A 21261-nucleotide genomic window follows, 5' to 3' on the forward strand; every position below is an offset into this window, starting at 1 on the left:
TACTCAATGAATTCTTTAACTTCTAGAGAAAAGAGAAACCATGTTCACTTTGACAGATGAAGTGGCTACATTCAAAAACAAACTGGAATTATGGGAACAATGAACGAAACAGTGTTGGATGTGGGAGCTGTACCAGTCACCATTAATCCCAGTTATCCACCAACAAAATGTTTGCTATCTGTTTTTATGACCTTGCATTCTGGTAAACACAAAGCCTAAATTCCAGAGATGGGAAAGCTTATCCCAGGAATGTTAACAAATATTCCATTGAACTGGATGCTAAGACTTCCCTGAGGGCATTTTTGTTGCTCATTCCTCTAATTTACTAGTTCAAAACAGAACTCCATTGATGGTAAGGTGATTGATTCAGATTATGAAGAGAAATTGGGCTATTACTTAACAATGGAGGAAATGATGGATATGCTTGGAGTTCAGGTCATCTCCTGAACTCCAAATTCTCCTCTGACTTTTTACAATGCTGAAACTATTGGGTTTTTGGCAATTCTTTGAGACAGAATAAATGCATTTGGGAAGCTTTTTGGAACTCTTAGAGATGGAATAAATGCATTTGGGAAGCTTTTGGGAAGTCACCAGATCACACATGTGCGACTCTGGATACTGGATATATTTACCTGGACAGGTCTACTGATGGGTTTATAGCTGACTATGACGCTAGCAAGTGAAGAACTGAGGAAGGTGGCACATCACTGTGAGAAATATATAAATTATATATATATATATATATATATATATATATATATATATATCCCACCTGCCTTGAGTTGATGAGCCCTGGTACTTCTTGTGACCAGCTGACCATGAACTGAAAAGTTTACAGTCTCTGAGCCAAAAAAATCCTCTCCTTTAACTCATGATTGTCAGACACTTTGTTCCATTGGCAAGTATTTAAAACAATATTTTTCAAATATTAACAAATTTTTGAAAGAAACAGCGGGGTGTTCTTTCTCTGACCTGATGGTATAAGATCACTTGTCTCAGCTTTAAAGAGTTGAAAAGTCAGTAGAGAAAACAGACACTAGATTTCAAGAATGTAGATACAAAATACTAATTCATTTAAAAACACACATGGATTTATTTTCATTAAATCAATATTTTTCTTTTTTCTCCTTTGACTCTTTATTATTGGGGGTTGTGTGTGAGTGAGTGTGTGTGTGTGTGTGTGTGTGTGTGTGTGTGTGTATGTGTGTTAGAGATTTGTGTTTAGTCTCTGTATTTTTTTCTCCTTTTAATATTTTTCTTCTTTTTCCCTATTCTTTGTTCTTTTTACTTCCTTCCTCCTTCTCCATATCTTCTTTTTCTTTTTTTTCATTTTCTTGTTTTTCTTCACCTTCTTTTCCTCCTTTTCTTCTCCTTCTTTCTCCTCCTCCTTTACTTCTTCCATTTCCTCTTTCCCTGCCCCTCTTTTTTCTTTTATATTCTTTTAGTCTGTTGCACCTTGTACTATTAACCTCCTTTTGCTCCTAAATACAATCACCTATCTCACATTTTTCTCCTTCTTCTCATCTTCCAATGATTAATGTTTCAAATTTTACCTCTCATTCTCTGGTTCCCAATTCCATCTATCTTTAATAATGCCAATATTAACATTCATTATTCTTTACTTAGTTAACTAAGACAATATACTTCAAACATTTAAAAATTTTTGAAAAAACAAGCCAAGGTGTTTTTTCTCTGACCTGGTGCAAGATTACTTATCTCAGCTTTCAAAAGAGTTTAACACAAGTCAATGGAAAAAATAGAGACTTACAGGGTTCTAATAATGTAGACCATGAATACTGATAATTCCTTTAAAAACACACATGAATTTTTAAATTAAATCATTTTTTTACTTTATCTTTTTTTACTTCGATATTTATTTTATTTTTGTATTTTAGAGGCTTGACTTACTCTTCTTATATTTTTCCTATTTTCTTTTCCTTTTCAATTTTGTCTTCCAGCACTTTTATCAGTTCTTTGCTCACTTAATTTCTCCTGTTCTCATTTTCTTTAACCTCTCCTTCTACTCCTGCTCATTTCGTTTTTCTTTTTCTTCTAATTCTTGCTTCATTTTTTTCATCTTTTTTTGGTTCTTTCTTTTTCTTCTCCTTTTCCTACTCCTCCTTCTCTTCTTCTTCTCCTCTTCCTTTTGCTTCTTCATTTTCATCTGCGTTCTTTTTGTCTGTCAGTTACAAGTATCTAGTACTATCAATTTCCTCTTACTCTTAAATAGAATCATTGATTTCATTTTTCTCTCCTCCTTAACTTCTGATGATTAAGATTTCAAATTTTATCTTTCTCAGTCTCTGGTTCCCAACTCTGTTTATCTTTCCTGATATAAATATTAAGCTTAACGAATTATTAGATAGTTAACTCTATACTATTAGTGCTGAACACTGTTCTAATGTTAGTGGAGGTAAAATTATTCCAATTAGTATATATTTATTATATGTTGATATTTGAATTCCCTGAGCATTTATCCTATATTTGTAGATCACTTTTCAGGATTATGGAAGCAACATCATTGGTTCTTAGGGAATGTCAATATTCATTTTGTCTTTGACAGCATTATTTTTTCTGATTTTCTTAATACAATGCAATACAATGCATTTGTGTTTCAGTATCTGGACTGCCTACTGACATTAACAATGAGAAATGTCTATTTTTCCCAATACACTGTATGCTCCCTCCCCAAATAAACAGTTGGTTGTTTTCTGGAACAAAGTCAAAGGTCTATAGTTATGCATGCTCAGAGGAAATATCTGAAAAGCAGGCATTAACTAAGGAGATCTCCACACTAGCAACAAAGACCTTTACAATCATTAATTTACATGCTTCACCTCAAAAAGCAAAGAAATAGAATCATGAGAAGACAAGTCATCTAAATACTTCTAAAAATTCCCAAATCACCTAAAGATGATGCACAGTGCATGGAGGAAAGTAAAAGGGTCCTATCCAAATTATTCAAAACAATAACAGAAAAAGCAAGAAGCAAATGAATAAAGTGCTTGATGAATAAAAAGTACCCTGAAGTAAACAGACAATAGACAATAAAACAATCACTGAGTCTAGAGAAGGCAGTAATAAAATGATAGTAGAGCTAAACAAAATGATACAAAAATGACTTCTGAGCACAGAAAGGAAATAAAGCACCTTAAAAAGTTACAAACAGGAATTCAGGAGATTAAAATTCTGTTGAATCTATGAGTAGCAGATGTGACCAGTGTGAAGGCAACATGTGAGCACCAGGAGATGCAATGAGCACTGGAGACCAATTAATGAGCAGAATCTTGACAACAGTAACAGAACACAAAAAATGGATTCTCAGATGTTAGATGATGCTAAGACAACTAAGATGTGTATGAATTATTGAAAAATCACAAATGGCATAAAAACCGTTTACCAGGTTAGTAACAAAAAAACTTTCTAAATATGTAGCCACAATCAGAAGACAACAACTCCATGACACATCAGAGTTACAATTCCAGAAACCCAACAAAAAACAGAATCTTAAAAGCTGTTACAGTAATGTCATTTATAATAGTGAAGACATTAGAATTTTGATTATGAGAGACTTCTCAACACAAACCTTAAAGATCAAAAGACCTTGGAGCAAAGGGTTTCAAACATACACACACACACACACCAAAAAAAAAAAAAAAACAACAATTTACCACTCAGTGTTATGTATCCTGTAAAGCTATCTTGCCAAAATGATGGTAAAACAAGCTATCATATTATAAAGAGCACCAAAAGAAATCCATCACCACTGAGAAAGCATTATCCAAAATGTTATCAAAGATATCCTAGGAAGAGACAGTTAAGCTAACAGCGACAAATGTCCAACAGAATGAACATCTGCTGAGGTGAAGAAAAAGAAAAGGAAGCGAACCAGCAACAGCAACAGCAACAGGAAAAGAGTGCAGTGACAAGACTGAATCCATGTCTCTCAGTAATAATTCTCAGTGTGAATGAATTCAGTTTTGCAATCAAAAGATACATATTGGCAGACTAGACCAAGAAGCAAAATTCTGTGTATAAACAAGAAACATATTTAATCCTAAAAGAAATTTCTGTACTAGAAACAAAGGATGGAAAACAATATTCCATAGAAGTGGAAACCCAAAACAATCAGAATGTATTCTTTTTTCAGAAAAAAATAGACTTAGAGCCAAAACTGACCAGCAGTTGCAAAGAGAAGGTCAAGGTCACTACACATTGGTTAAGGGAACATGTCAACAGGGAAAATAACAATTATAAAAATATGTATGCACTGAACGTGGAGCATCAAACTTCATAAAACAAGTACAAATGAAATAAAAGAGTGACGAATATAAACACAATCATGGAAGAGAACCTCAATACTCCACTGTTGCAGATAGGCAGATAAAGTAGACAAAAACGTCAACAAATATCAGAGCTGATCAAACTTGTGAATGGATGTCTACACTGTTCCAACCAACAACAGAATAAACGTTTTTTCTAAACTTACTTCAGAATAGACCACATACTAGCCAACAAAGAATGCTTAGTAAAAGTAAAAAAATCAAAATTATGCCACACATATTTCCAGATCATAGTATAGCAAAACTAGAACTCAGTGCCAAAGGAAACTACAGAAATTATGCAAGTGCATGAAAATTAAACAATACTGTCTTGAGTATCCAATATGTCATAGAAGACATCAAGAAAGAAATAAGACAATTTCTAGAAGTAAGTAGTAATCCCTGTACAGCATACCAATGTTTTGGGACACACTCAAAGTAAGAGAGAAGTTTATACTATGAAAGTCTACACAGCAAAGCAGAGCAAGCCTAAAGCAAGCAAACTAATGATGCAACTCAGGGAGCTAGGAACAAGAATAATCCAAAGTAAAAGCTAGTACCATAGAGGAAACTGTAATGTTCACAGCAGAAATAAATGAGAGACTAAAAACATAAACAAATCAAAGAACTGATACTTTGAAAGAATAAATAAGAAACCCCCGGAGACATTTAGTTTGTTTCTTGTATTTTACTACTATAAACATGCAATAACACACATGTACATAGCATATATGACATCATTTTGCATAATTTTTTGAGATAGCGTCTCACAATGGAGCACAGGCTAACCTTGAACTCACTTATATGCCCCAGGTTGGCCTTGAACTCATGGTGGTCTTCCTGACTCCGTTTCTATAGTGCTGGGATTACAGGCATATACCCCAGGCCATCACTTTTTGTATTTTGGAGTACACCTATCTATAGCAAAATTTCCTAAAAATACTGTTTCTGGTTCAAAGATACATACTTTTATCAACATGCTATATAATCATCATTTTTTCATTGCTGTCAATGTGGATCAGTTTTAATTGCAATCTTTTATCAATGAACTTTAATATCTTATTAAATATTTCATAAATACTAGTATAAAATGTTTTTCTTTTGGAAATGCTTAATAATTTATCTTTTAATACACTACTGTTTTAAAGCAACTTGATGTTTTTATAAAAATTATACATCAAGAACACAGGATTCCTATATAATCCCTATGTCATGTATGAGTCTATTATTAACATCCTGTATTAGTATGGTACATTTATTACAACTGATGATTATTGACACAATATTAATAAGTCCATGTTTTTCATTAAAGTTCACTATGTTGTACAGGTTTGCATGTTTTGGTTAATATATTGTCATGTATCAACCATAGTAGTATTATTCAAATAGGTGTACTGAAGCCAAAATGCCATATTTGATTTATTGATCCTTCCATAATCACTTAAAACTACAGATCATTTTACTGTCCCATACTTTTGCCTTCTCTAGAGACTCATTCAGTTGGAATCATAAAGTGTATAACTTGTACCTTCGTTATTTTTTAACAATTTGGTACTTCATATCTATTGTTTCATAATATTCCATTTTATGAATGTACACCACTTTGGTTATTCATTTACCTGGTGAACAAAATCTTTGTTGCTGCCATTATTTTATTCTATAGCCATGAATAAGTGTGCTATTAATATTCACATATAGATTTCTGTGTGTGCAGAAGTTTTCAAGTCATTGGATAAATACCTAAAATAATTCCTTTTTTTTAATACTTGATGGAAGAAAAGTAAAACAGAATTTCATAACAAGAGAATAACAAAAGTTAGTACGTTGCATATTGTCATCTTCTGAGTAGTTAGAGTACAAAGGCATAAAAAATTTCTCCAACTGACATTAGCAAGAACCTTCCTTTTCAATGAAATAAGTGACACTAAAATATAACTAACTTGTGTTATCCTCCCTTTTCCCTTCCTTTCTTTCCCCTTTCCCTATCCTAGTTTTTCCCCTTTTTAAACAATTTCTTCCCAAATCACAATATCTATTATATACTTTAGACATTGTTTACTCTATCAATTTCTCACACCAGGGAAACCATACAATATTTACACATGTGAGCCTGATTTATTTCACTTGTGAGTATGGTCTCAAATTATATCCATTTACCTGTAAAACTCTCGAGTTTATCCCTCTGCATAGCTAAGCAGTACTCTGATGTATAAAAATACTACTTTTTTTATACATTTTTTTTTGGTTGATGGGCATTTGGGTTGTTTTTGAGATTTAGCCTTTACAAACTGTACTGCTATAAACATAGGTGCACATATATTGCTGGGATACAATGTTTTTAAGTCTTCTAGGAAGATACCCAGAAGAGGAATAGTTGGGTCAAATGGTACCTCTAATTCTAGTTTTTTGAGGGATCTCCATACTGATTTCCACAGTAGTTACACCACTCTGTACTCAATGGATAAAGGTTCCTTTTCCCCACAGCCTCTGCAGTATTTGATACTGTTTGATTACTTGACGATAGCCATACTTTCTGGAGTGAGATGGAATCTCAGTGTTGTTTTAATTTACACCTCTTTAATGACCAAAGACATTGAACATTTTTTCATATGTTTATTTGTGATTTGCATTTCTTCATTTGCATTTCTCAAATATATATTTGAGAAATATATATTTACCTCAGATGGCCATTTTTGGATTGGGTCTTTGAGTTTTGGAGTTCTGATTTTTTGCAGTTCTTTGCCTGTTCTAGATAGAAGTCCTTTGTCTGAGGGAAGATGGCTATAACTTTTTCCCTTTATTTGGGTGGTCTTCTCACTTTGTTGGTGATTTCTTTTGCTATGCAAAAGCTTTTTAATAAGATGAAATCCCTGTTGTTGATTCTTTGAAGCATTTCCGGTACAATCTGGGTTTTGCTCATGATCTCTCTGCCTACACCTATGTCTTCTTTAAGATTTGTACTTACTTTCTCTTCCAGTAGATTTATTCTTTCTGATCTAATATTTAGATTTTTGGTCCATTTTGACTGTATTTTAGTGCATGGTGACAGACATGGGCCTAGTTTTTGTCTTCAGCATGTAGAAAGCCAGTTTTTTTTTTTCTTGATTATATAATAATTTTATGTGTTGCTTTGAAAACAAATTACGGGTTTTTGGTGTGACTGAAGTATTTCATATGTTGGCAAGCAGTGAATTAAAGTTTTTATTGCTCCACATACTTGGCAGCATTGGGTGGTATTTTGTTTCTTCTTTTTTTTTTCTTTTCTTTTCTTTCATTTATGTTTGTCATGAACTCAAGATATCTTTATGCGTCTGTGTTACAACATACAATTTATTCATCCAATTTACCTTTTGTCTTTGAACTTTGCTTGAAGTTTTGATATATAGTAATGAAATTATTTATCATTTTTCTATTATAATTATTTAGAATCTGAGTCAGACTTAGAAATATACTGTTTCATACATAATATATATTAATGCAATCATGACCAATTTAATATCTGAAGTTTATAGCTAATATAAGTGTAAATTTGCAATTAATTTTATTCACAATAAAATCTACCATAAAATTTATTTTTTCAGACTACGATCCACTTATTTTCATATTGCTTACAAAATATCCCTTCCTATAAGTAAAACAGAATACAAGAAAAAAAAATGGAAAGGTAGCTTTTGTAATTAGAGAGTGCATGAAGGATTAAGGAGAGTGTAGTGGAACAGGAAAAAAGAATTAAAAATTATATACTGTAGCGCCTGGGATTTAGCCCAGCAGCAAAAGTGTCTGCCTTGCAAGCGTGTGGTAGTGAGTTCAATCCCCAGTACCAAAAAATAAAAGGAATTATATACCGTATACAGGTAAAAATTGCTTATGATGAATGTAGTCACTATCTCTGACAAATATATACTAATAAAAATATGTTAAAAATAAATAAGTAAAAAAGGATAGAAGAATGTATAAATATTTTCCCTTTTCTTCACTGACATGACGAGGGTCTTATTGCTTATCTCTGTCTTCCTAGACAAGCCAAAACAATGGAAGGAAAAAGAAAAATCTATATGTATACACACACATATACTCAAATGATATGCTTTGGGAATTAACACAGTCAACTCAAAAAAATAAATGAATGAAATACATACAAGACAACTTACCCTAATAATATGGAATCATACATCCTACAGGCCCCTCGTGTTCCGCAGCTAGTGGTGGACCATTTTAAACATGTTGTATCAATAAGAGCCCCGTAGTATATTGGAGCTAGAATTCCTCCTACAACATGAGATAAGAAGCCATCAACCCATAGAAGATTTCAAATGAAACTGGCTGATATTCTACACTGATTCATTTTAGAGTAAGGAAAACCAAAAGAGTTTGAAAGAGTCATTATTTTGACCTAAAAGTCAAGCATATAGAGACCTTCAAATGATCAAATGTTTGGAAAAATTCTGGTTCCCTTCAAGAACTTCACATTGGGTGACAAACAAGGCTTTGTCATCTTCCCTACATTACCACACATGCAGCCATCTTCCTCAAAGAATCTTGGAATAAATTAAGTTCATGAACTGAGCTATCACGGTGTGATGCCACATATGTCTTTTATCCACCCTAAACCTCCAAGCACATATAAGGAGGAGGTACCATTGTATCTGTGCAAGCTATTTTTTCTAGGATTATCCATCAGTCAAAGTCTGATCAATTAAGATGATGACAGTAAAATATGGAAGATATATTGGCTCATGTATTCTTTCACAAGAAGACAAGAATGGGAACAATGAGAGTACAATAATAACTTTATGCCTAGTAGAGAAAGCCCAAGCACAACTGCTCCAAACCCAGGAGGTATTTCAACTCTACTTTAAGAAAATGAAAACTGTAAAGTTTACACTGGAACTTCCTCCTCAGAGCCTGGAAAGCCCAGATTCACAGTCTCTAGATCCTGTCATGCTGTCCTTCTTTGTACTTTCAACATGTCACTATCTCTTTCTTGGTGTCATTAGAGCCCACAATCCAATATTTTCTCTGCAATGATTTTATGCATTTTAAATAATTCCTGAAGTAGCCTATGCTCCAAACTAGGACTCGTGCTGCTAAATTTTGTTCCTGTTTGTGTTCTGGTCACACAAATGCATATACTTTCAGTGTCTTCTCTGTAGGTCAGTTCTGAATTTGACTACCTAATTTTGCAGAAGATAAGGCATTTCAGAATGATAATTTATTTATACCAAAGTGTTTACAATTCACTGTTACTTTAATAAACTGTGAAACTGACTTGGTTCTAAGCATCAGAGTAATTTCATAAAAAGGTTACTGAATGTACTAATAGAAATCTGTCTTTCAGATGGTAAAAGGGAAGTACTCATTATTTCACTTTGTTTTTTATATTTTGAGAATAATTTTTAGAATATATTGTCATGTTAGAATGACACTGGTTCATATATAATACTTACATTAATTGTATTTTATTTTAATCTGGCTCAATTATTGAAATTAAGAAATCTTTAAAAAAATTAGTGACGTAACTGAAGAAAAAGTATCTGTGGAAAGTGGTATAGAGTAAAAGGGGTAAGAACTTCACAGATTTTAAAAAACCACAACTATCCTTTTAAAGATGAATAATATAAACAAAAAAAAAATTCCCAGTCAGTGGCCCTGATGTGAAAAAGTTTAACGAGTTAAATATTTTAGATTTACAATAACCTAATGGCAACCATTACTGAAATTTTCAACATTGTAACTTATTTTCTAAATGGTTTTCAGTTTCATAAGCTATATAACCTGTCAAACTCCATGCATATATTTTACTTTAGCCAATTGTTTGTGAATTGCAAGTTTAATCCTTATGACATATTTTGTCATAGAAGCACTTGGGTTTCAATGAACCATGCATAAGAAACATCAAGCACATGTACAGTAGCAAAATACAGTTGTAGAAAAACAATGGCAAAATTATTTTTAAAAAATTCTGGGGCTGGGGCTGGGGATTTAGCTCAATGGCATAAATGCTTGCCTTGCAAGCATGTGGTGGAGAATTCGATCCCTGGTACCGGTAAAAAAAAAAAAGTGTAAAAAAATTCTGGGTCTGCAGCAGTAGCTACACAGCAAAACAATTTCCTAGCACATATGAGAACCTGCCTGTAGTCTAATGCTTCAGTAAAACAGTCTAAGCTTCTGTCCTTGGCTTCCAAAGATTACAGGGATTGGCTTCTCCTCCTCCTTCCCCTTCTGCCTTCAGTGACTGTCTCTGGCCCATGATGAAAGCCGAATCCCCAAATGAAAGATGAGTGTGTAATGTTTGTAAATCTTACAAAGGAGAATCAACAGTGGTTAGGTCAGAATTTGTTAAAAATAACATTAAGCATCTGAGAAGGAAAATTTCAAATGGCAAATAGGCACAGAGGATGAATTCCTAAATCTCTGACAAATGAGCTTAATTACATATTGAGAAAAAGGCCTTTTACCTCTAGAGCCTATGGCCCTACTCATTGTAAATAAACTTAACCATGTCCTGAGGTCTTCTTAACTGGCAATGTTCTCTTCATCCCAGATGCCTAATAATTCCAGGCCTGAGTTGTTATCCCTTTTTCATTTTGATCTTCTGGTAAAGGAGCCACCCAGCCTCACAACACTTAGGAGTAAGGAGCGTCACAGCTCCTCTCGAGTTTTTATTGTTTTGCACATTCTCAGCTGGTTTAAATTCTCAGGACTCCCAAGCAGCTTCACCTACATAGTGTCTCTATTTAGGAAGAAGGCTCTCCACTCTGCCTAGCTGGAAGAAATATCCCTAAGTAGAAAATCCATTGGGACAGCTTTATCTTTCTGTTATAGTATATAGTGCAATTATGATAATACTTTGGTCTTAACTGATTGATTTTAGAATTAGCAATCAATTCTCTTTAAGGTCACACAATTTTCCTGTCTCTTACTTATTATTCTACCATGAATATAGAAATGATTCTCATTTACACTTCTCTTAAACTTTCACATAATCATAAATTAATAACGTTCAGTTTTTCTGCTTTGACATAAATACTTATCCCCTGAACTTAATATACTCATACCTAGTCCTCGGATAGTCAATGAATGCAAGCCCAAGGCAAGTGACTTCAAATCAGGTTGAACATTTCTGAAATAAGACAAAAGCAAAGAAGCATTAAATGTCTTTAAAGAGCAAACTGAATTAAATATTAAAATGTTCCTGTCTCATTTTTCTTCATAATTGACTAAAAACCCTCAAGAGAGTGGCCCATGTTATAAACTTATTATTTTCAATGTTAAAAGGAATGCACTTCAGTAATATTTTTATGTTGTTTCATGTTGTAGGATTACAAGACAGTTTCACTAGCATTTTCCCATTTTCTTCTAATGAAAATCCCATAAGGATATGAGTGTAACAGGTTTGGGACATCATGCCAATTCATTTTATCTACAAATTCTATTTGTTTGCCCTTTTTAAAAAGAAAAAGAAAACCACAAAGACTCAAATCATTTTCCACAATCCTTACTGTCCCTGGTAAATCTGACTCTTGTTTACCTCCAGCTGCCTGAATTCCTGGAGTGGCTCCTCCCAGCTCCCTGAGCCTCCAAAAAGTATTCAGTATCCTGTTATAACTCAGTTTGTCCACGTGGGACATGGCGTGTGTTCGTGCACATGCACACACACACACACAAAAACACACACACACACACACACACACACACACAAACACAGGAAACTAAATCAAGCTTTATCACTTTTGGTCATAGCTGCATCCTAACCACATAGATCTGTTCCTGACCCCTGAAATGAATTGCATGAATAAATGTTCCCATTCCTGCATATCCCAGCACTGAAAAGTCATTAATAAACTCAAATGCATATTTTCATTCTATTCTCAATTTCACAAAAGTGTTCTTTTCAATCAGATGTTGAGAAGACTTTAGTAAATATTTTTTACAAGCAGTAATATTGACTTAACCATTTCTAAACAGAATAATAGATAGCTATCATCAGTAATAAAGCAGTATCTTCTAAAACTCTTGTAAGTTTAAAATAAGATTTATTGAGATTCAAATGAGTGTGACTGAGGTGACTTTCTATAAGTTAATGAAACCGTAAGTTGGAAATAAGAAAAGCTTCTCATTATGAGGAAGCATTTTGATGTGAAGAAAGTTCTATCTGTGAAATAATGTAAGTAATTTGGGAAGATTAGGAGTCAGAGTAGAATTTAAATTTCTGCAGTCTCAGATTATAGGCCTATGCTCATTTTATAACATGTAAGAGCGCTCATGTTTTGGGTTTTTGGTTTTACTTTTGTGGCTTTTTGTTTGTTTGTTTGTTTTGGTTTTTGGGATTTTTTGTTTGTTTGTTTTTGTTTTGGCACCAAGGATTGAATTTAGGACCTTGTGCTTGCTAGGCAGGCACTTACTCCATTGAGCTAAATCCCCAGCAGAGCTCTCATGTTTTTCTCTGGTTTGCAAATAGTAAAATTATAAGTACCTGTGTAGATTTTTAAAACACAAAGCAGGTCACCTTAGTTTTATACAATTCAGATCTACACCCAAGTCTTTGCATGTTTTCAGTGGAGCATTTTATTTCACTGCCGCCTTGCTGTGCTCCAACCAATGATTTTCGTTCTTGAAACACTGGAGTACTTTTCTGTGTGAGGATATGGGCATCTGGACCCTCTCTCCAAAGTCCCTCATTTGTTTGCTTGGGTTTTAACCTTTAGGTCAAATGTTAACTCTTCTAACAAATACTTTTTGAGTGTTCTCTCTTATAGTGCCACACACTTCAGATGAAGAAGTACAAGCAGGAAATAAACATGAAAAAAATGTTCAACATCATTGCTCATTCCAGGGATGCAAATTAAAGCAATGTTGAGATTCCATCTCATGCCAAAATGAATGGTTATTATAAGAAACCAACCAATAACAGATGCTAGCTGAGCTGTGTGCAGAAAGAAACCTTTCTCTATTGTTGGTGGGAATGTATACTGGTGGAATCACTGTGGAAATCAGTGTGGGCATTCATCAGAAAATTAGAGTTAGAGGTTCCATTCGACCCCACTATTTCCCTTCTTTATATCTTCCCAAAAGAATAAAAAATTTCATACTACAGGCATATATGCACACCCATGTTTATAGCAACACAGCTTGTGATAGATAAATCTTGAAAAACAACCCAACAGCCCATCCACTGATAAACGGATAAAAAAGATGTAGTTTTTTCATACAATGAAATACTACTCAGCAATAAAGTACAATAAATTACAGACAGTTATAGTTAAATGGATGGATCTTGAGATTATATTCTTGAGTGAAATAAATTGGATACACGTGTAAATATCACATCATCTCTCTAGTATAAGCAACTGACAGTGTAAATAATCAAAATTTGTAATAGATATTGTGAAATAAGAAGTTGTTTTTAAAGAAAAGCAAACCAGGGAAGGCTGAGCAGGAAAGGAAGGAAAAAAGAAAGACAAATGATAAAATAAGGGTACAATGGAAACAAGTTTTGTAAATAAAGAGGCATATAGGTGTTGAAGGGAGAGAATGGGAACGGGGAAAAGAAGAGGAATCAGGGTATTTCATGTACAAACACAGATTCCCTATGATGGATGTGATATTTTTGTGTCTGATAAATTGTATCAGAAAACTTAATTTTAAACAATTTGTTTCCTAGCTTATTTCATTTAATAGCAATAATTTTCCTGATCAAAGTTCCCTTCAATCCAGCTATTTCCCTCCTGGTTATTTTCCAAGAAAAATTGAAAAGTTCTTGTCACAGTGACACATGTGAACCCATGTTCATAGCAGCACAGTTTGTGATAGCTAAATCTTGGAAACAACCAAAATGCCCATCAACCACAGAGTGGATGAAAAAAATGTGGTATTTTTATACAATGAAATATTATTCAGCTATAAAAAGGATAATCTTGAGGCTTTTATAGGTAAACGGAGGAAACTTGAGAATATCCTCATTAGTGAAATAAACAAGACTCACATTACTAAATATCACATTGTCTCTCTAGTGTAAAAAATAATAATAACTGACAGAATAATGGGATCCAAAAAGTATAATAGATAATGTAAACGCAAAAGGGAAGGGAACTTCTCTAAAGGATTTAATGGTGTGTATAGTGTGTAAAATAGATGACCATATTACTAAATTCCTTTTTTTTCCCTTCTTTTATTGGTACCAGGAATCAAACTCACGACTGCCTGCTTGCAAGGCAGGCACTTATGCCGCTGAGCTAAACCTCCAGCCCCAAATTTTTATTAGATCATTGAACAGAAGAGTTTGCACTGTCAGTGTTTCAGTGTGTAGCCACATTTTATGCTTTGAATTTGTAACTTTAACAACTATTGTTAAGATGGCAATATGTAGGGAATCAACTAGTGATTTTATGATGTTTTTTCAATTCTGTATTCTACTTTTTTCTATTTTATTTTTTAAAATTTTTTTCTTTTAATACAAAAATATTTTTTCCTGATCAATATCAAGAACAATTTGTGCATGTATTTTCAAGCTTTTCGATCTCCTGCCAATATTTGCTATACTATTCAGTCTAACATTCCTGGTAACAGACACCTTATTCTTCATCAAGGATGATGTCTTTTTAAAATATTTAACTTATAAGGAAGGAAAAAATGAGTTTCATGTATTTTTTTATCTATACCAACATTATGAGAGAGCAGATCAAAAGCCATTCTCTGCGTGGATGCATGTCCTGGACTATTATTGACTGAAGTTTAAATTAGGTCCAGTGGATGAACACTTTCTTTCAATGAATTCAATATATTATTCTCCCTGACAAGATTATCAGGATGGAAGGCAACTCAAAGTAGCAAGTTCTTTAGAAGTCATAGAGATTCTCTGATGACTGGGGTAACTGTCATTTTGTATTTTAAGATGCTTGGAAAGAGGGCAATGTATTAAATCTAGATTCCATAATTGAATAATAAGAAACATAATGTTATCAATTTTGGCTTCCAAGTATCACTATACTAGGATGGAGTATTATTAACTAAAATGTGTAAAGACACAGAGTTAGGTCCCAAATATTTTATACATCATTTAAAACTTGTATATCATTAAATATGCTTATAGTCCAATATAAAATGAAAATGCTTTAAAAATCCATACCCACCTCACAAGGAGCAAGACGAGTGAAACGCTTCCCAGTGTTGCAAAAAAGGAAAACAGAACTTTCACACATATATAAATGAAGTACTTTTTATTACAACCATCATCTCTTGGACATTCACCCAAACGGGCTGAAAAATCTTTGCTGGGTAAACCCGATACTTCAATACAGCTACAATTATAATACACCTAAAAAACAAGTTTTGAAATATTATACAATAAATTTGTAAACTCCCACAGAACTGCAAATATATTTCATTATATTTAAACATCATCTATTTAAGCTAAAGTCTTTTCTTCAAAAAAAAAAAAGTTCTAAAAATACCTTGCTTAATAGCTGAAAGGCAAATAGTTTCCTGGATTCCACTTCAGACAAGACAATGTAATTCACTAAAAATATTGAATTCAATAAATAAATAAATAAAAGGGGATCAGGGAATATAGATCAGTGACACAGCACCTGCCTGGCAAGCACAAGGTCATGAATTCAATTCCTAGTACAAAACAAAACATTAAATTTGTTTCTAATTCCAAATTAAGAAAAAGTCAAAGAAATTGGTGTTTAGAACCATGTAGAATTTTTTCAATATTATAAATTCTTTTCAATACTTCTCTTTCACCCACTTTTACCTTCTATAATATACTTACACACTCTATTTAATAATCTCTACTAAATGTTAGAGAAATGCTCTGGGGAAGGATTACTCAGGGAAGGCATGAACATAATAATTTGAAAGGTGTCAAAATTTGCAAGTAGAACTGCCCATCAAAATGGGATGCTGCCCAGAGAAAGCTAAGCCTGGTAAGGTGCTGTGATTCTATTCCGGCAAGCAACTTAACACCCAAGAACACATCTACAAGTAATAAGTTAGATGATGTTATTATTAGATAAATTCAATACGAGAGAATTACCAGACTGAAAAAGCACAAAAAGGGGAAATTTAAGAACAACTCATTTTAGATATTTAATCAGGGAAGTAGTTTACATAAACAGGTGACATTAATAAATTCTATGTCAATTTGAGGTTAAACTAGTGTTTTAGAAAAGTTTGCCTTGAATCTATTAACGCTAAAGTCCAGTCACTGAATGGGAAAATGAGGAAGAATCCATGCTTATATGGTTTCACAAAGCTTTGCTTCCTTCCCTTTTTTTCCAACTCAGAATACTGTGGAGGAATCCTTTAATGAACAGGCATACTGTCCAATAAAACTATACTTCAGTACAAAGAACCTTAAATCCGAAGCGGCAGTCTATTTCCAAGAGTTTTTTAGAAGGACCTAGTAGTAACTCCAAAATATTCAGAAGATGTTACATCTGTGGTAGACAGAACTTGAGAATTCTAACAGCATGTGTACTCCAGGACAAAAAGAAAAACTGAATTAAATGACACTCTCAGTGAAAGCACACAACCTACAAATGTGAGTGGCAAGTTTTAAGAACACTCTTCATATTTGTGCAAGTTTACTAAAGCCTGGCCCACTTTCAGAGAATCTAGAATGACTTACTCTTCAAAGTTTACTATTCCTTCCCAAAGAAGACTTTTTAGATTCACATGCCAAGGAATGATGTAAAATGTTTGGAAATCAACCATGAGAGGGTGTGGAAGAGAACAATGCTCATAAGTAGCCATATTTCTAATGTAGGTAATAGGTTAGGGTCCAGGAAATAATTAACCAACCTTGGGAGATGTTGAGTAGACTAGTGGTATGGGGAACATCATACAGGGAGAACCCATAGTTCACATGGAAAGAAATGTTTTAAGTGAATTTTATGATGTATGTTGGCAGTGTATGAGGAGGATACTAAATTATCCTACAATTACCCTGGCTTTGAGGAAACCAGGATCAGAAGAGAAGAATTAGTCAATTAATTAAGCAGGAAACTCTGTTGCTTGTGTAATAAAACTATACTTCAGTACAAAGAACTTAAGATGGTGAGCCTAGAAATAAGATATCAGATTCATATTCACAATTATATAGATTGTTTTATATACACCTTTGTATAATTGCCTTAATGAAGCAGGTAGTGCTGATCATCAACTGACTTGAGAAATTCCCCTGGTTTCTGAAGAGAAAAGTAATTCAGCTCAATGGAAATCATATATTCCAGTGAAATGAAATGCTCAGGGAGTCTTTAAATACATTCACATTTCAAAAGGTCATATTCAAAAGCAGTGTTGTTAAATGAAACTTTGTATACACAGATTATCAGAATGACAGAAAATACTGGAATTATTTTCTCATTTTACTTGGGACATAAAGCGACATAAAATATTGGAATTATTTTCTCATTTTAATAGGGATATAAAATATGGGAAGATTTGATAAGTGATAAGTTTTAAATCATTTGATTAGAAGATATGATAAGTGTTAAACATAACCTATGTTTTTGCTTATGGACAGGAGTGAAGGTAACATTAATACTTACAGTAGACTTCTCAACACCACCTCTAGATTTGCATCCTGCCAGACAAGGTGACAGGTAAGTTATTCCATTGCTCCCACAGACTGGTTCCCATTGATTTTCATCACAATTGCAATCTGAGTTGCAGTAAGACAGTGGTACACTTGCTTTAGAACTCACTTGATTAAGTCTGAAAGTATATAACAGAAGAATATAAAAATAGAGAAGAGGAAGAAGCAGAGGAATAGATGAGAGAGAAGAGAGAGTTTGAAGAGGAAAACACGATTTCTTTAGGTTGCAAGCAATAAAGAACTATATGAAGTTTGGGCAGTGTGCTCCTTAAATCACTGCATCTGCAATTCAAAGTTCTAGTATTCCACGTTATGATTTATTAAAGCAGGGGCAGGGGAGAGGAATAATTAAAGGCTGCCAGGAATAAGAACAAGGAGCTAAACCAGGGTTGGTGTGCACTCCTCCGAGAATAGAATGATGTTTAACAAAGGACATGTGAGGAGATTGAGAAGGTAGAATTGATACCTTAGAGAGTTTCGAATGGGAAATTCAGAGCTTAATAATGAATAGAATTAATGTACATGGTTACTAAACTGTGACCCAAGGATCTTTGTTTGAATGTTAACTTTTGAACCTTAAGTCATTAGCTGCATTCAGTAGATGTCTTTTTGTATGAGAGTCTGGCTTTCGATCTCAGGATGGCTGAAATACTAAGAATACTTGATACTATTTAACAGTAGTGAATAGTCAAAGGTTCTCTAAGTCTAATACAAATTTTATTTAGAATATTTAGAAATTATATTTACCACAAAATTGTTTCAAAAAATAGTATTGCTTTCAGAAAACAAGAGTTGAGTATTATGTCTGGAATAATTATCACATAAAGGTAATTGTTAAGCATGAATATGGAGTTTACGCAAATTTTATTCAATCATTACTAGAGAATATCATTTATATTACAACCATGATCCACCCAAGATTAAGAGTTAATACTAAGAGTTTTGAGGTCAGTGTATAAGATTAAAACTATTGGAGTCAAAAACTCCAAGTTTGAGAGAGATTCACTCACATTACATGAAGACATTATTAGATATACAATCTATGATCTATGTGTCTTTGCAAGACTTACTTTCCACATCTATAAAAAGGGGATAAAAGTACCCTTCAATTCAAGCACCTCCATAAATGACAAGTGTCTCCAAAGTGTAAATATAAACCAATGTTTTGGGTTTCAAGAAATGTAAATTTTGTGAATTTTTATATAGAAATTATCTTAGCTAAAAGAAAGTTTAGATAAAATTGTCTTCTGCCCTAATTTCCTAGTCTTTTCATTGGGTGGTTAACACATTGTGGACCAGATATAGTTTTGTATACAAACCCATCATAGCTCAGAGTTAAGCCGGCAACTGACTTGCTTTCACACATCAAAGGAAAAAGTAGTAAGTGGGACATGGTGCTAATGCATGCACTAAGTAATGCAAATTTGGCAATTCCAACCGTGGTTAATTTCAGTTTCTTAATGAGATATCCGCCTAGAAACATTCCAACTATCATAGTAGGTACATTTATGATTCCTAGAAATAAAAGAGAAAAATTATTGTAATTACAGCTTTTTTCATATGCCTTTACATATAAAGATAGTACCTATTAACACAATCACCCACACATATTTCTTCTTAAGCAGAAGGGTGGTGATCTAAAAGGAGAAGATAAACAGTGTAGGAGAGATAAAAACAATTGCTTCCTGCCAAAAATTAGGATTTGGTTTCTTTCATTGCAAAGGCAACGAACAGTTATTTGTGTCCGAACAGATGAATTCTGTGAGGTACTTTCTGGTCCTGGAAAACCATACCAAAAATACAAAAACTTTCTCCTTATGAGACTTGTTCTTAATACCTAAAATCCTTTATATTTCAAAATGAACAGTCTTAAAATTCAAGAACTCACTCTCATTTTCCCGGTACTTTAGAACTGAATATTTGAGTTATTGTCTACTTCATACTCATAAATACAAATGAAAAAATAGATCTACATACTGTATTTAAAATGTTTGATTCATCTTACAACTTGTTAATATATTTACCTGTCAAGTTAGTAAAGAAGAATAGTCCTCTAAAGAAAATTCTTCCTTGGTTACAGAAAGTCAGAACTCAACTTTGACAGTTAAACTTCATGTTAATTTCAACCAGAAGATCACAGAATCCTGATGCAGTACTTTAGGAAAATCATTTTCAACTGATTCTGTTTTTACATACTTGTAATTTAGTTACATGTCCCTTGATAAACATTTAATTTATCAAATCAATCGTTTATATATCGTGTTTTCACAGTAAGGGAGTTGTGGAAACAATGACAGAAAAAGTTTTCCCTACATGTCATTATAAATAGATATAGTAGTATAAAATTCTAAAATATAATACATGCTTATAACCATGCATACTTTGATGGTGTATTTAAAAAGTTTCTCTTTGGAAAGCATCAATGCCCCATTTTAATTAAGTAGCTCAGTTCTGATTTCAAAGTCCATGAATTATAGAATAATACTAAGCATATTTTAAACAATTTGTTTTAGTGTCTCAGCACTAAATTATAAAATTTAGTCATATGAGTAAAATATTTAAGTGTTTCATTGAAAACGAAATTTTCCTTTAAAAATTCTCATGAATTATAACTTCCAAGGCAGAACCATGATTGGGAAATTCAATAAGGCTTGAGAGAATATATGAAAATTATTCACTGAAATATAAAATTGTATTCACAATAAATTGTCATTTAGAATTCAGCTACTCATTATACCTCATTTATTAAGGAAACAGGTCATAAACAGGTCTTACCTAAAAGCAAGTTAGCCTGAGATGCAGTCTGACCATACTGTTGCTCTACGTACTTAAAGATATAAGTCAGCCCACCAATGAAACTGCTGGAAGTTGTCAATGTCAAAATTACATATAAAACATATATGTGGTTGGTAAGAAGGCATGTCACAGACTTTAAAAAACCTTGAGATGATACAAATAAAGACACTATTATTATAAAGTATTTTAAATATTTGTTAACATAATAATCAGTAATATGACACAGGATATAAAATTGCATTAGTACATGATACTAAATTAGAGCACCTGAAATCCTACCACCAAATATTTTAACAGATTCTTTCCTATTTTGCTCAAAAATTGAATTCTACATATGCAATATTTTATAACATGTTTTGTGCTTATTTTATATAGTTAACTTTGGCATTCTACCATAAATTGCATTCATTTAGTATTTGTACATACAGCAAAGATTTGGTGTTCAGTCAGGTACTAAGCAAGATGCTAAGTGTCTGAGGAACAAGACAATCCATTGTGTGGTGAAACTTATAATTATCAGCACATAATTGTCATATTAAT

General features: G+C 33.1%; 1 protein-coding gene across 1 annotated transcript in view; it reads right to left on the reverse strand.

Moving 5' to 3' along the window:
- Positions 1-21261, reverse strand: part of LOC100718591 (solute carrier organic anion transporter family member 1B3-like) — a 52491-nt gene that overhangs the window by 4900 nt on the left and 26330 nt on the right. The window contains exons 9-14 of the mRNA XM_003470327.4: positions 20701-20865; positions 19245-19440; positions 17879-18044; positions 15455-15639; positions 11381-11445; positions 8474-8591 (exon numbers count right to left, since the gene is read on the reverse strand). Coding sequence (XP_003470375.4) covers positions 8474-8591; positions 11381-11445; positions 15455-15639; positions 17879-18044; positions 19245-19440; positions 20701-20865 — 895 coding nt within the window. The remainder of the gene's footprint in view (positions 1-8473; positions 8592-11380; positions 11446-15454; positions 15640-17878; positions 18045-19244; positions 19441-20700; positions 20866-21261) is intronic.

The sequence above is a fragment of the Cavia porcellus genome, unplaced genomic scaffold, assembly GCF_034190915.1.
Source record: "Cavia porcellus strain 051 isolate PalLab524CR breed Dunkin Hartley unplaced genomic scaffold, mCavPor4.1 scaffold_27, whole genome shotgun sequence".
Classification (NCBI taxonomy): domain Eukaryota; kingdom Metazoa; phylum Chordata; class Mammalia; order Rodentia; family Caviidae; genus Cavia; species Cavia porcellus.